The 17351-nt window shown below is 39.9% G+C and overlaps 1 protein-coding gene across 1 annotated transcript in view; it reads right to left on the bottom strand.

Annotated features, from left to right (window-relative positions):
* FREM2 (FRAS1 related extracellular matrix 2) overlaps positions 1 to 17351 on the bottom strand; it is a 210521-nt gene that overhangs the window by 96330 nt on the left and 96840 nt on the right. Inside the window, exons 3-4 of the mRNA XM_077806636.1 lie at positions 10337 to 10483; positions 3004 to 3234 (exon numbers count right to left, since the gene is read on the bottom strand). Coding sequence (XP_077662762.1) covers positions 3004 to 3234; positions 10337 to 10483 — 378 coding nt within the window. The remainder of the gene's footprint in view (positions 1 to 3003; positions 3235 to 10336; positions 10484 to 17351) is intronic.

Here is a 17351-nt window from a genome sequence, read left to right as displayed (position 1 = left end):
TTTTAGCATTCTCTACTTCTGCAGAATTCTTAAAAACATCAAGCGTAAGAATGTCAGGTCCTATTTTTCAGACAAAGCAAATAAAATACTGCACAATCTGAAAACAAAAACTTCTAGTTATTCTATATTCCTATAAAGGCCATTGGCTTTTATGGTGCCTTTGGATTTCCGATTCTATTTTCTTATGTCCATCAGAAACTTAAGAGAAATAGATAGTTGTGGATACAGAGTATCCATCCACCCTTACAATTTCAACAAAGATTATCTGTAATTTACCAAGGTTACTTTAATATAGAGGGTAAAACAAACAAACAAACCAAACAACCTCCATATTTTAAAATCCAACTGCTGTAATGATTCTGTATAACTTAGATGACTATTCAAAGCCAATTATTTGGTTATTTCAGAATTTTTTGTAAGCAATTTCCTGAAAGTGTAATGTGATTTATTTGAAAGGATGTCCCACTACGCATTTTCTGCAATTGGAAAATGCTGCTGGCATGAGAGAAGGTTAAAAGACTGCTATGAAAATGCTGTAATTCTGGTTTGATAAGATCTGTTAACTTTCATTATTTCAGAAAGACAAAAAAGACCATGGAAAAATATCAACCTTTTAGTTTTAAAGTAATACCAGCTTAATCTTTAAAGAATTGATTTCTCTTTTTCTGTGGAAATAAATTAATGCAGAAAAATTCTATCCTATGGAAAAAATGTTAAAGATGCAATACGTTTTGTGCATCCTGTCTTTGCATGACTATGTAACTATACTGTTTAAAATCGCACACAACAAATTAACAAATCTTACATGTGGAGGTCGCAAAAATCTTTGGGAAAATGGCCTATGTGTTTCAGTGTTATGATAGCTGCCTAAGGCTCATGGCTGACTGAGTTTATATTCTCTAGAATTAGCATATGAAAATTCTTCTTTATTCAAAACCTTCCTGTTGTAACACAACAGTACTTCGCACTTATTAAGGTCTGGCTCAGCTTTCAGCAGGGTCTCATTATTTAGTGCCTAATTCTGAACCACTTCAGTAAATGGGAGTTTTAACACTGACTCCTGTCATCACCTGTACACACGATCCACCAACATTTTGAAAGATGAATTGAGAGACCAACCCTTTCCCCCCGCACCCTCCAGTTGCCAAACCAGTCCCAGGTTCCCCCTCTTACCATATGAAATCTTGAGGGCTGGCACTGATTAAGGACCACACACAACCCTGCTAGAGCGCCCATTGGTGATTATAGGAACTGCATGCTTAGTCATTTCCATGTCCTCAACATACTGTATTTAATTTTGAACTTGATCTACAAACAGTGCTGCCCTCTGTAACTAAACAGGAATGCAAGATAACCCCCAGGTTTGATATATTCTAAATCTGAAACTAGCAAATGAAAAAGATTTGCTGGACACATTTTTTCTTGCCCAGCCACCTTCAAGTGTTAATTTGAAAAGAACCATAGAAAACAGGCTGTTCCAGCCTTTGCTTCTCTCAAGATTCCTTACTGACATCTTTCTGTGACCATGACCACTTGTTTCAAGTGTCTGGATGCAGTTCAAAAGCAAAACCTCCAAATGTTAGTAGGGCTGCTACTCCAGCACATGCTTTTGTTATCGCTTCTCTCCTCACCTACATTCAACTATTGTTTTATCTATTGTTGACACCTCAGCTGTCAAATGTATCCCTGAAAATAAACCAGTTGTACATTCACCCCTAATGCTATTTCTCTCCCATAAATCCCTGCTCGGGCAGCAGCAACCTGTGCAGAACTTCTGAAGTTGGGAGGGAAGAGGAAATGGAGCAGATCTTTATATTATTTGGGAGGCTCAAGTGTCACTGAAGGGGCTTGACCATCCCTTACTCCATGTGTGATTGGGTGGGGAGGAGGAACAGGGAAAATAGTATGTTTTGCTGAGGAGCATTAGCCAGGAAGGCTTATCTTGGTCCATGCACCCCAGTCAATCTCCCCTATTGTAATTCAGCTCTAGAGAGGTATTTCTCACTCCCATAGGAACACCAGCCCTGAAGTCAGAAGGCAAATGTTGTTTCAGAGAAACAGGGTTGCAGGCACATCATGCTGAAGCCTCTGTGCTGAAGGAACAGCTTGGGCTAGAATTTGGCTCAATAATGCCTAATTGCTTATTATGATGAAAAAGAAGCTACAGTAGCACCCAAAGAGCTTACAATGTAAACTGAAGCCAGATATACCTAATGTAGCACTTTACATATTTAAAGGGATTTGCGAACATTAACTAAACTCTGAGCAACTTGCGTTAGCTGGAAATATTATTAGAGGAAATAGGAGATGTCTTCTGAGCTAATCAGCATGATTTGGTAGAGTCACGCATTCAGCTAATGAAATCGTGAGTGATTTACTTAATTCTGGGGTAATGAAAGTGGTTTCTGAATTTAGAACTACCTTTGGAGGCCACTGTTGGTGTGTAAATTATTTCACTGTTTAGTATAAGGTAAATATACATGAGATAAAATCAACATCATCAGGTTACACTTTTTAAGTATATTGAACAACAAAGCAGAGTTTTTTCTCTACTTCTCTAAGCTGATTTCCTTTGTGCACTCCACTAATTATACCTTTGAAGAAGGTTTAAGGTTTTTTTGCCTGACCTTACAAGGCAGGCAGATGCCTACTAGCACATGAGCACTACTGAGAGCATGGATTTTGATTGGAAAGGGTACCCTAAAAGGTTTAGGAAGACTATGAGCCTCAAAAGCAGCTCTATTAAGTCCACAATAAAACAATGCAGAACTAATAAACGAGGGTAAAGACATGAAAAAATATATTACACACAAAAACACACCACATTCATTAGGTTCTCAGGAACTACAAAGCTGAATGTGACCTCTGACAAAACATCAAGATGATACCTAAATCTGTCCTCAAAAATGTAATATTGAAGGAATCACTTTACCAGTCCTTTCTTACAGTTTTCTCTGCAGCTGCGTCTACAGATTCAGAACAACATTTTTGAAATGTCTTTACCATCTCCTGGGTCAATAATTTCCACTGTAGCCACTTCAGGAAACTCTAGGACAGCCATGACAGGCTCAGAAAGCACAATTTGGAAGGTCTCAGACTGCTCATGTTCACCATCACTCAAAATCCGCACTCTCCAGGTAGCTAAGGTTTGGCCAGGATTGAATTGCACCTGCTTCTGGGCTTTTCCTTTGAAGTCTTTATCCCTCTCAGCAGTTCCATCTTTAGTGCTAATACCTGTTGAGAAAAACAGAAAATAGGACCATTAACAACAGATCAATTCTATTTTTCTGTCATACACAGATTCATAGATTTCCAGGTGAGTAGGAACCATTGTTATGATCTAGTGACCTAACCTCCATATGACACAGGCCATAGAACTTCCCTGAATTAACTCCTGTTTGAACTATAATAATTACTGATTTCCCATTACCAAATAATAGTTTAGAAAATATACACTTTTCCCAACAGAGGGTATCTGCAGGGTTTAGGCTGTTGGGTAAATCTTCAGAAATACATAGGAGCCACCCAACGTAACCCTGTTACTCTGTTTCAGAATTTGAGTTGGAACATCCAGCACAGGTAAACACAGATTAACCAAGGTTGGCTACTGTCACCCAAATCAAAACCAACTGCTGGTAAATTCAATACTTTCCAGGCTAAATGTCAGCTTTTCTACCCCAGGACATTTCAGTTACATAGTTGTTTAAAATAACTTTTTGTTTTTGTTCTTTAATTCTCTGCTACACAAAAATGCCTGAACCCTTTTTGCTGAAACTTTCAAAAAACCATTTACCACTTTCAGGCAGAGACCAAGCCTGGAAAATTTTAGCTTGAAAGATGGAAGTTTGGGGAAGTTATGAACAACTAAACACGGGAAATGACAATGAATGGTTATGAAATCTGAAATATAGTGACATTCTCACTACAATAACTATATTTGCTGTGACATCAGATTGTTTCAGCCTTTATATAATGGCCACCACTAATCTCAAACTTTTCATGGATAACTCAGGTCAAAATCGGGTAGCAAAGCCGAGGGATGAAATTCAGCACTGTGCCCCTTAGAGAAAAAACACAGAACTTGCAGCCCAGGAAACTGTGGGTCTGAGGTATCTTTAAGTCATCTTTGTGCCCTCCTGAGATTGGGCTACCTCAATGTAAATTAGACAGCCTGTCAAAGTTGTCTCCATCACATATTTCTGCCCTCTTCTCCACCACAGGAATGCCCCCCACAACAGGGTTTCTGAGGAGGTCCTCAAAATACAACTTGTGGCTGTCTTTCCCACTTCTGACATGGGGGGATTCCCCCTGCCAGATCCAGAGCTTTTGAAGACCCTTTTGCCACTCCAAGCCATTTACCCTGTATACAGAGACAGGAAAGGGGGATAAGAACCTCCCCTAACAACTTTTGCACTCTTATCCTGGAATTACACTCAGCAGGATTAGGTTAGTCAGATTCAAGTTAACCAGCCGGTCAGTCTTGGAATCACTTCCTTGTTAGAATCAGAGTCCAAAGGATTTAGAAACTAAACTGAATTCACTTTACAGAGGCAGAAAATTTTGCACATACTGTTATTGAAAAGGTCAGACGACAAATTTGTATTGTTACTTCTTTGAATAAAATCAGTATCTGTTAGCCAATATCAATAACAATTTAAACCAATCAAGAAAATTCCTTAACTTGTGCTTTATTATTACACATAGGTGCTGGAACTATGGGTTCTGGCTTGCAGTGGTTTCCATCAGATACAAGGTTTACAGTTTGGTTCAATGGCTCTCAGCACCCCCACTATACAAATTGTTCCAGCACTCCTGTTATTATATATTATTTTCCGATGTAGCATTTGCTCTTTGAAAGAAAAAAGAAGTACGTAGCCAAGTTAATTGTCATAAACAGAGTCACTTAGATCCTGCTTCAGCTAAGAACTTAAACATGTGCCTCATTTTAAGCAGGTCCTATTGACTTCAGTGGGACTACTCGTGCTTGAAGCGTACCTTGCTGAATCAGGGACTTAAACTGTTTTTCCTCTTCTTCCAATCAGTTTAAGTCCTGCCTGTGCTTTGACCTGAACCTGTGCAAGATTAATATTTCAGCGTCCAAATGTATCAATACTGCCAGTGCAGAGGGAATTGGAATTTAAAAAAAAGCAGATCCAGAAGCCAGAGATATGTGTGAGGTTCTAGAATGTGATAGCACTTTTTCCCCCCTTCTCACTCCTCATCCACTGTGAGCAGTTTTCAACACCTCTTGGATCGACCACGAATCACTGGCAACACTGACGGAAGAAAATGAGCCTACTTGCTGCAATTCCTAATGCATATGCTGGTCATTGCTGGATCACATCAGTTCACAGCAGCATGGCTGGTAAAGGATAATATGTTAATGTTTGTCTTAACAGTTTGCTGCCCACTGTGTTCTACAAAACAAATGCACAGGAGACAAACTTTATGACTATACTCTCAAAACAATTCCTAAACTTATAGGCAAAGAGTTAGTGCTGTCTTTGGATTTAACTGGGGCTAGAATCCAAATTCTTTGTTGTCTTTATTTATAAAACACGGATCTTCATGAATGTAAGCTCCTCAACAGATGCTCTTCTTCGGTATCCCACTAAACATAAATGGATTCAACAAAAAAAAGACAGGTTTCTGTCTTTAGGGAAAACTCTGCATCTCTTTATTGTTCACAGACTCAGTATGTGTGAATTCTTCATGTTTAATGACAAGATCAAATACTGCTCACTCTGCTCCGGGGACTAGTCCTTATCAATTCAATTATTCACATTTTAATTGATCTATGTGCTACAGATAGACACAACTATTATATACAATTAATCACACACCAGTGTGTGTGGTTTGTATACAGTTATTGTGTCTGTCTGCAGCACGTAGATCAGTGGTCCCACAAATGTAAGGCATGCCCCCCAAAGGGGGCTGGAGGAACATTCAGGGGGGCCCACAGTGAGGCCCACGCCAGCCTCTATGGGGGTGGTAGGGAGCACCACGCAGCCCCACTCCGCCCTCAGCCCTGCTCCAGCTCCAACTGTAGCTCCACTTCCCCCCTTCTCCACTCCCAGCCCAGCTTTGCCTCATTCCCTCTCTGCCCCAAGCCCAGCTCTTCCTCCAGCCACAGCTCCTCCCCCATACCCAGTTCTGCCCCCAGCTCTGCTGCTAAGCCAACTGTGCAGCAGTGGGGTGGGGGCTGGACAGATTCCACTATTGGTAAGGGGCGGCATGACAGGAAAAGTTTGGGCACCACTGATGTAGATTAATTCCTAATACATATGCCTGGGGAGCCAGGAATGGAATCCTACTCTTTCGGCTCAAAAATACAGAACTAAAGAAAAGGAAATTAGAACTATGGTAGACCCTCCTTAGTTACAAGTAGTAATAAGTCCCTCAGTCTCCCCAGTCACTCAGCTACCAGAGAACAACATTGCACATATGCGTGTGGGCATGCACATATACACACACACAAAGCCAGTGGCGTCCAGGTGAGTAACGCGAGCAGGATTCGCCGCACTGCTGGCACTGGCAGCATCATCTCAAGATACTTCTCCTTTTGGATTATACCATCCGACCACCCAACCCTATCCCTCATTTTGTAAAAATAAAAATGTAGCATTGAGGGAAGAATTTTTTCCCCCAACAGCTCTTGTTTTTAAACTAGTCCTCAATCTTTTCTCAATGTTGGACTGGCCACGTTTGAGGTGGCAATTGGTTGTTTAAGCTGTTTCATTGTCCTCTCTTATATATGATTCTGGAGACCATTTAGATTGATCAAGGAGCAAGTTTCCAGAATATAAGCAAAACTCAAACAACAGTTCTATACTGTATTCCACAGTAAGATCGATCTTGTAGACAGTAATTGAATTTTTCCATAAGTATTATACAACATTGGGGACGATATGAACTTTCTGTTATGTATGAATCCCAAACTCTACTTTCTGCTCAGATCAGTTAATGTTAGAGTCAGAGTTCATGTGGGTAACTTATTTTACATTTTGTGGGTGAATGTACCTTCCATTGAAGAAAAGAAGTGACTTGGAACAGTCACAGTGTAGTAGGCTGGAAAGTCTGTTGTGCAGAAGCTTCAGTCATGCTAAAATCATGCAACACTGTGGTGGTTTCGTGGTGTGAATAAATGAGGGACTATGATTAAAACCATTTCCCCCCCCCTTCCCACTTGTGGTCCTAGTGGGTATGTCTACATGAGGAGAAAAGACCCGAGACACAGCGGTGGCCGGCCTGGGTCAGCTGACTCGGGCTTCTGGGGCTTGGGGCTAAAAATTGGTGTGTAGATGTTCAGGGCTCAGGCTGGAGTCAGAGCTCTGGGACCCTCCACCACAGCCCAAGCCCAAACAGGTACACAGCAATTTTTCAGCTCTGGAGTCTTAGTCAGCAGACGCGGGCCAGCTGCAGTTTTTTTATCCTTGTGTAGACATACCAAGAAAGGCTTTAACCTAGGAATCCGCTGCAACACTTCCTTTATAGATGATCTATTCTATAAACCAAGGATGTCCTTTCATTTCCATCTAAATGGAACAATTTGATTAAAAAGACAAGTTTGAATTCTGACCTGATTTACCTCACTCATAATATCTCTGAAGTCAATGGAGTTAGTCTGGATTTACAGTAGTGTAGATGGCAGGAGAACATAATCCACAAATCAGCAAATCAACAATCTTAATACAGAAATATTCTCCTCTCAAACTCATATGGCATATCAATTCCTTATGAGCATAAACTCCCATTGACATCCTGGGGAATTCCACATGCATAGAAAGTACAGAGTAGTAGGACTGAGATCAAATATGTGGACTGGAAAGGAAATTTCTTCCCATGTTGCACAATTACAACTGAGCTTTGTATTAATTATTCTTGCATAAACTTTACTCTAAGTTAAGTATAAGAGCATAAAGTTTTTGCTCGTTTTAATTTGAGTAAAAAGAGAATAAAAATGGAAAGCAATGGACAATCTGTGGATTTTCTTGACATGCTGCAGTACCCACTACATCTTAGAAAATATAGATTCTGCTAAACTCTCAATCCTACTGCAGTTCGTTATCATGACTGATGAGGATGAGCAGGCTACAAATGGAATGCTTTTATTTCCCAGTTGTTGAATAACATTTCATGGTTAATCACTCACAGGTGTAGCACACTAGAAATGAGCTGAAGTACAGCTGTTGTGGGATGGAGCTCCTATGTATGGAAATAATTGTTTATAAAAAAGGTATTGTTAATCATTATCCTCGAAGGCATTTGGCAAATTCTGCAAATTGTAACTATTACAAAAGGTAGTTTCAAGTTGTGAGGTGTTTGAAAAGTTTCAGTAATTAAGTTTATTAATTAAACTTACCTGTTTAGCTGTGGTTAATCAAATAAGGCTACTCAATAACAAATGAATTCATGCAAAACACAACTGCAGATGCAAATAATTGTAAGGATGGTTAAAAAGCTTTCTGATCCCAGTTTGACAGTTCCTTTCCACTAGTAAACAGTCTTAGACTATGAAGTGTATGTGCATATGCATGTGTGAGACAGAGAGTAACATTTACAAAAGCACTGAAGAGCCAGATTTGTAGCAGTATGTAGGCACTTAATGATGCTGACTGGTGTCTAGTGGGATTTTCAAAAGCATGTTAGGTGCATAACTCCCCTTATGCACTTTTGAAAATCTCGCTAGGCGCCTATATGCATCTTTGAAAATCTGGCCTGTGGTCACTTAGGTGCTTTTGAATATACTGTCCAGTCAATAACAAATGCTAAAATTCTGTAGCCTTAAATCAAATCAAATCAAGAAAAGTTCCCATTGACTTCAATAAATGCTCTACCTGACAAAGAAGTGCTGACTTTGTCTCAAAGAGCATTGATAAAAATTCAATGCTGGAAAATCTGACCGACCAACCAACAAGCTTCTGAAATATATTTTATATTCCAGTTCATAAACTAAAATCTATGTAATTAAAATGTTTTTATTGTATTTCAGTTAATATTCCCTAGCAAATTCTTTTTGTCCATTTTGAACTTTTCTGTCTCAGGAAACTTGAGAGCATTTACAAACTAGAACCTTTTCAGGTTCTCCTTTAGTTTTAAGACCTTGCTTAAAAGACGACTGTTGATAACTGTTCACAAGCAACGTAACTGGGGACTAAAACTAATAAAATCAGAGGGCAACTTTTTTTTTTAAATAAACTTTTCACTTTCCACATGACAATACAAGCCCTCTCCCTAACCATCAGGCCAACTGCCCCATCCAAAAAAGAAAGTGTTTCACAGCCTGGAACTGCTGATGTTAACTGTTGCTGTTTTATATTTAGCATTAATAATCAAAGTCAGCTAGAGAAACTTCCCCTCAAATCTTGGCATTTGACACTCTCAGTCTTGTAATGACAAAGTTCAAGGAAAATTATGGGTAGATACAACACACAATTTATCCTCTCTGATGCCATACTGTGGCCAATTCTTTGGAAATATGTATCAAATGGAATTGCAAAACGGCAAATTTGTTCTTTTCATTCATCAGGTGCACTGAGTGACAGACCCTGTTCATACTAACTTGAGCCAAATGTTCCAAGTAAGTTCCATAAAAATTCATCCCAGAGTCAGAAATCACAGCTCCTTTCAGTGGGCTAATGGATATTTGGTCGGAGTCTATAGATGAGGTATTTTCTACAAGTGTGTTGTGCACAACACAGATAAACATGCATAAAATGCACAAATTTATAAAACCACCATTTTTACTGCACATTCTTTAGTTTAAGCATTTTTAGTTTTCAGTGTATAATGCATCAAATTTAGTATTTTTTTAATTAAAAGGCTACTTCATATGAAAAAGGAGTTTGGGGAACTAATTAGGATCAAGGGGGCCCTTTCAGAGCCCCAATTTCAACCCTGTTAACCTAATTTATTTGTAAAGATATATGGCCTTATTTTGCTCCCATTCAAGCCAGGAGAATTTCTATATTTGAATTCAAAGAGAAGGATTGGGTCCCTTGCAGCTATAACCAACGATGAGTTGCTGCAGAAATCAGAAAATGTATAGATGAAAGATCCAGTGTGGTTACTGTTGAAAAGGAAATTCCTACTAAAGATTGTTTTTTGACTCGAAAAGGACATAAAACTATCAGTAACTGATGTATAATTTGATTTTGTGCCTTAGTTTAAATGAAACATACAATTATTTGAACAAAAGAACCTTGTTCTAATAAATATTCCTTCTAGTGTACCTAGCTGGATGAGTACCAAACAGTATGAAGGTAACATATTGTGACACATTTTGCTAATCTTGCTGGTCTATGGCTCAGAAGTAATTTATAGGATTGGAACTTACTAATAAAAGAGGTTTCTCCCAGGTAACCTCTCCGCTTAAGAACAACATCTAGATATTTAGAGTCTTCATTTACCAAATAATATTCCTTCTCTAAAGAGATCCAGGCCCAGTTCAAACGAAAATGCTGGCTCTTCAGCTTATTGCCTCCTGTAAAACAAAATGGAAAACAAATGCTTATTTACCTTGCCTTTATTTTCTCTGTGATGCAAATTAATGTATCCTATCTAAGCCATATGTTTCAGCTGTAAATTCAAATTCCTAATATCGTGGAGGTTTAACAGTAAGAAAAAACTAATAATGAAGTAGTCCATGACATAGTTCGTAAACACAGAAACAAATTCTATGCTGGATGCATATAAACAGGTCACATTATAACTAAGATGTTGATCAATTAATCGATTTTGAGTTTTCATCAAAATAATGCTTGGAGTTCCCTGTATTTAAAACAAATAAATGAATGACCCAAAACTTCCCAAGTCTGAGTTTGTATTTCCAAAATACACATTACACAGGATATCATGTGGAACTTCCGAGATATGATCAGAATGCCTCAAGCAAAGGAAGAACATAAGAACATAAGAACGGCCATACTGGGTCAGACCAAAGGTCCATCCAGCCCAGTATCCTGTCTACCAACAGTGGCCAATGCCAGGTGCCCCAGAGGGAGTGAACCTAACAGGTAATGATCAGTGATCTCTCTCCTGCCATCCATCTCCACCCTCTGACAAACAGACGATAGGGACACCATTCCTTACCCATCTTGGCTAATAGCCATTAATGGACTTAACCTCCATGAATTTGTCCCGTTCTCTTTTAAACCCTGTTATAGTCCTAGCCTTCACAACCTCCTCAGGCAAGGAGTTCCACAGGTTGACTGTGCGCTGAGTGAAGAAGAACTTCCTTTTATTTGTTTTAAACCTGCTGTCCATTCATTTCATTTGGTGGCCCCTAGTTCTTATATTATGGGAATAAGTAAATAACTTTTCCTTATTCACTTTCTCCACACACTCATGATTTTATATACCTCTATCATATCCCCCCTTAGTCTCTTCTTTTCCAAGCTGAAAAGTCCTAGCCTCTTTAATCTCTCCTCATATGGGACCATTCCAACCCCTAATCATTTTAGTTGCCCTTTTCTGAACCTTTTATAATGCCAATATATCTTTTTTGAGATGAGGGTACCACATCTGTATGCAGTATTCAAGATGTGGGTGTACCATGGATTTATATAAGGGTAATAAGATATTCTCTGTCTTATTCTCTATCCCTTTTTTAATGATTCCTAACATCCCATTTGCCTTTTTGACTGTCACTGCACACTGCGTGGATGTCTTCAGAGAACTATCCACGATGACTCCAAGATCTTTTTCCTGATTAGTTGTAGCTAAATTAGCCCCCATCATATTGTATGCATAGTTGGGGTTATTTTTTCCAGTGTGCATTACTTTACATTTATCCACATTAAATTTCATTTGCCATTTTGTTGCCCAATCACTTAGTGTTGTGAGATCTTTTCGAAGTTCTTCACAGTCTGCTTTGGTCTTAACTATCTTGAGCAGTTTAGTATCATGTGCAAACTTTGCCACCTCACTGTTTACCCCGTCTCAAGATCATTTAGAATAAGTTGAAAAGGATTGGTCCTAGGACTAATTCTTGGGAAACACCACTAGTTACCCCTCTCCATTCTGAAAATTTATCATTTATTCCTACCCTTTGTTCCCTGTCTTTTAAGCAGTTCTCAGTCCATGAAAGGATCTTCCCTCTTATTCCATGACAACTTAATTTACGTAAGAGCCTTTGGTGAGGGACCTTATCAAAGGCTTTCTGGAAATCGAAGGACCCTATATCCACTGGATCCCCCTTGTCCACATGTTTGTTGACCCCCTCAAAGAGCTCTAATAGATTAGTAAGAGACGATCTCCCTTTACAGAAACCATTTTGACTTTTGCGTAACAATTTATGTTCTTCTATGTGTCTGACAATTTTATTCTTTACTATTGTCTCAACTAATTTGCCCGGTACTGACATTAGACTTACCGGTCTGTAATTGCCAGGATCACCTCTAGAGCCCTTCTTAAATACTAGCGTTACATTAGCTATCTTCCAGTCACTGGGTACAGTAGCTGATTTAAAGGACAGGTTACAAACCATAGTTAATAGTTCCGCAATTTCATATTTGAGTTCTTTCAGAACTCTTGGATGAACGCCATCTGATCCCGGTGACATGTTACTGTTAAGTTTCTCAATTAATTCCAAAACCTCCTCTAGTGACACTTCAATCTGAGACAATTCCTCAGATTTGTCACCTACAAAAGACGGTTCAGGTTTGGGAATCTCCCTAACATCTTCAGCCGTGAAGACTGAAGCAAACAGTTCATTTAGTTTCTCTGAAATGACTTTATCATCTTTAAGTGCTCCTTTTGTATCTTGATCGTCCAGGGGCCCCACTGGTTGTTTAGCAGGCTTTCTGCTTCTGATGTACTTAAAAAACATTTTGTTATTATCTTTTGAGTTTTTGGCTAGCTGTTCTTCAAACTCCTTTTTGGCTTTTCTTATTACATTTTTACATTTAATTTGGCAGTGTTTATGCTCCTTTCTATTTACCTCACTAGGATTCGACTTCCACTTTTTAAAAGCTGCCTTTTTATCTCTCACTGTTATTATCTTAAGAAATCGGCACGTATTATCTTAAGAAATCAGGGATGAGATCTGCAATCATTCAAACTGCTACAGCAAAATTAAATACAATTTCTGACACATCACTCCACAATTGCAAAGAGACTAATTCCTGTTACTTGGGAAATTAGTCTTTACCCATACAGCCTGCTTTGAAAGATCACTGTTTTGTTCACTGATCCCAGTGTTTTTCTGGATCAGAGATTATAAGTCAGGTATGTATTACATAACATATTTATGACACAGCTTTCACATCTTATTAGCAAATGGGTTTGAGAAAGATTATGTCTTCCTGATAGGTGGGATACTCTTCAAAAGCATATGAAATTATAACTGTAGACTTAATCATAAAAGCATGATTTATCTATGTAATTTAAGGTGATTTAGAGCACTGCAGGTGGTTATTATCACTCCCATGAATCACTTCGGGAAAACACATGCATGTATACTAGATTCAGCAATGATTATTTTCTTCTAAGGCTTTTAATTTATATATTCTATTGATTAAGCCCCCAAACTGAATCACCCCGCTGGCAGGGATTTTTTGAAATTGAAATTACTACACATATAGATCAAGTGATGTCCCTAACAGTGTCTGTGACATGGCACAAGAAGCAACCCTATGGCACAACTGAGTACCATATCCATGGAAGCAAACTGAAATCCTGAGTGGGGAAGTTCCCTAGTAAAGCAGCAGCCCAGCAGCTTCCCAGGAATGGTCTGGGACTCTGCAAAGCCTGACTGCCTTGCCTTCAGACACTTGCAAGTGAAGTCCAGCATGGCAGTGCCAGCCCCGTGGGAAGACTGAATGGTCAACATGCACTGAGATTGCAGGTCTATGTGTTGATGACATGGCCATCAAGTTGAAGAATATACCCACACACTCATCAATGGAAAGAGCCTCCACAACATCCTTCCTTCCATTCCTGTGTGGATAATGCTTATATTATTCACTGTGAGTGCCCTACTTTTGTGACCAGATGAGTACAAAAAAGAAGAACAGGATCCACAGTTGGAAAGGAGAACTCATTCACATGCCTTCTTTCCCATTCAAGTCCAAGCATCTGTATAACACAAGCCTGCAAACTAAGTATGGACCTGCCCCGTTCCTAGCATCAATCACACTCAAATATATCTACTTTACACGGCCTTATGGAGTTTACACAATTGGAAGAATTTACACTTAGATATGGTGAAGACGGGCACTATAAAAAAAGACAAACCAGACAGACAGAGCTTAATTTACTCTAAAATAAATGTTTCAGAAGAAAAGTCTGTAAACAGATGGCACTTTAAAGGCCTACATAAGAACACAATGTTTTTGTCAGATGGAAAGATAAGAGTTGCACAGAGGTAACATATGCATCACTGGCAGAGAGCTACGTGCTGGTTGTACATACTTATTTATTTGTATTATTATTATAATTATACATATTTTAACAAGCCAAAACAAAACAAAAAAAACCCACCATCCAAACAGATTAAAATGATAATAAAATATAGCACAGTTTTATTTTCTCATGTACAGTTTACCTCCATCTGCTACACATTATCCTTGGTGAAAGGGCAACATAATGTCGGATTGCAAATATAGGTATTCTGACTGTCACAGACAAAAGTTCAGAACCCATCAATATTGAGTGAGTCAACATGGTGGAGTCTGTTTGCCATTACTCTGCTGGGGCCCTTCATTTCCAGAGGAAGATTAAAGCAGTGATCAGCATGGTCGTGGGAAAAATATATATTTAGCACCAGGAACAAAGATGTCCTCTTATCAACAGACTGCTAGGCCTATTTGCTCCTGTGAGAGTATGCAGTCTGGCTCCCCTCCCACAAGGTGCAGCTGAAGGGCAAGGTTTGCAGGGATAACTGCTGGCTGAACTGTGCAGAGAATTGACTCGAGAACTATTGTCATTTAAGATTTTTATATAAAACTTGTAAACAAAATATCTTTTATTGGACTGCAGAGAAATATTTTCAAGTGTTTTAGTCCACTCAAATTTTAACTACAGTAGGAAGGGACAAATGGAAGGTTTTTTTATAATGTGTTCCACTCCATTCCCTTGAACAAGCAGACAGCCTTTTAAGTTACTTCCAGTCTGCTTCCAAAATAAGCCTCCATACGTACTTCTTTATGGAGCTATCAGAAAAAATGGGAAAGCTATATAAATGAAAGCAAAATAGTTATCAAAGTATCACGCTGCAGTCACTGACCTAACCTGTTATTGTTCCTTTGAACTCTACCAACTGTTGTGGAGAGAGGTGAGTCTTACAAATGGATGTACCAGTAATTGCTGTACAGCAGTGGTCTCCAACCTTTTTATACACAAGATCACTTTTTTGAATTTAAGTGCAACCAAGGATCCCTTCCCCAATGCCCCATCCATTCCCCAAAGCCCCACCCTGCTCACTCCATTCCCCCCTCCCTCCATCGCTCGCTCTCTCCCACCCTCACTCACTTTCACCAGGCTGGGGCAGGGGTTCGGGAGAGGGTGTGGGCTCTGGGCTGGGCCGGAGGGATTTGGAGTGTGGGAGGGAGCTCTGGGCTGAGCCTTGGGCAGGGAGTTGGGGTGCAGGAGGTGGGTGAGAGGTACAAGCTCTGGGAGGGAGTTTGCGTACAGGAGGGGGCTCCAGGCTAGGGCAGAGTGTTGGGGTACAGGAGAGGTAGGGGGTGTTGGCTCCAGGAGGGGGCTCAGGGCTGGGGCAGGAGTTTGGGGTACAGTAGAGGGTTTGGGGTGCTGGCTCTGGGGGGAGCTCAGGGCTGAGACAGGAGTTTGGGGTGCAGGAGGGGGTTTGGGGTGCAGGCTCCAGGCGGGGGCTCAGGGCTGGGGTGCGTTCCTGGCCATTGGGAGCTGCGAGGGTGGTGCTTGCAGGCAGGAGCAGTGCACAGAGACCCCTGCCCTCCCGCACCCCCCGGGGTCATGGGGGCGTGCTGGCCACTTCCAAGGGTGGCATGGGGCTGGGGCAGGCAGGGAGCCTGCCTTAGTCCTGCTGTGCTGCCAGACTTTTAGCAACCAGAGATCGCAATCGACTGGCAGAGACTCCAGGATCAACCAGTCGATCACGGTATATGGTTTGGTGACCACTGCTGTACAGTGTTTATACATTAAGCACAACGGTTAAAACACTAAATACAGCTATCTACTGAATGTTAATTAAGCCTGTATTTACTTTAGCTAAAACTTGGTTCTATTAGCACAATGAAATTCAGTGTCAATTTCATAATTAGAAGGAACAGAAGTAGAGAGAGCAGTAGAGTAAGGACAATGGACTTTAAAAAAGCAGACTTTACAAAATGCAGAGAACTGGTAGTTTTTATTCCCATGGGCCTACATAAGGGGAAAAGGAGTTCAGGACAGCTGGCAGTTTTTCAAGGAGACAATATGAAAGGCACAACTGCAAACTATCCAGATATAAAGGAAAGATGGGAAGAATAGTAAAAGGCCAATCATGCAGGGGTGCTGGAACAATTTTTATAGTGAGGTGTTGATCATGGATTGAAAACCATGTATTTGGTGTTTGTTATTACTACTTCAAGCCAGGGGTGCAGCAGCACCCCCAGTTCCAGCACCACTGCAATCAGGAGCTCTGTAATTACATGAAAATCAAAAAGGAATCCTACAAAATAAAGGAAACATGGACAAATTGCTAAGTGGAGTACAAAAGCATAGCTCAAGCATGTAGGTACAAAATCAGAAAGACTTAGGCACAAAATGAGTTACACATAGCAAGGTACATAAAAGGCAATAAAAAGAGGTTCTTTAAATACGTGAGAAGCAAGAGAATGACAAAGAAAAGCATAAGTCCTCTACTCAGTGTGGAAGGAGAGCTAATAACGGATGACATCAAGAAGGCTGAGGTGTTGAATATCTATTTTTATTCCAGATTTCACTTTAAAAGGTTCATGGTGACCAGAGATTCAACACAATTAAGATTAACAAAAAGGGGGAAGGAACACAAGCAAAAATAGGGAAAGAGTAGGTTAAAGAATCTTTAGATAAGTTAGATGTATTCAAGTCATCAGGGCCTGACAAAATTCACCCTGGGGTACTTAAGGAACTAGCTGAAGCAATCTTGAAACCGTTAGCAATTATCGTTGAGAATTCCTGGAGAATGGTGAGGTCTCAGAGGACTGTAAAATAGCAAACATAGTACCTATCTTTAACAAATGGAATAAAGAGGACCCGGCGATATGGACCAGTCAGCCTAACTTTGATCCTGGGAAAGATACTAGAACAAATTATTAAACAATTAATTTTAACCACCTTGCAAATAGCCAGCATGAACTTTCTTGAACAAATCATGCCAAACCAACCTAATTTCCTTCTCTGACAGGGTT

Source organism: Eretmochelys imbricata, chromosome 1 (assembly GCF_965152235.1).
Source record: "Eretmochelys imbricata isolate rEreImb1 chromosome 1, rEreImb1.hap1, whole genome shotgun sequence".
Taxonomy (NCBI): domain Eukaryota; kingdom Metazoa; phylum Chordata; order Testudines; family Cheloniidae; genus Eretmochelys; species Eretmochelys imbricata.
Note: the sequence above shows the minus strand (reverse complement) of the source record. Positions and strands in the feature narration are given on the sequence as shown.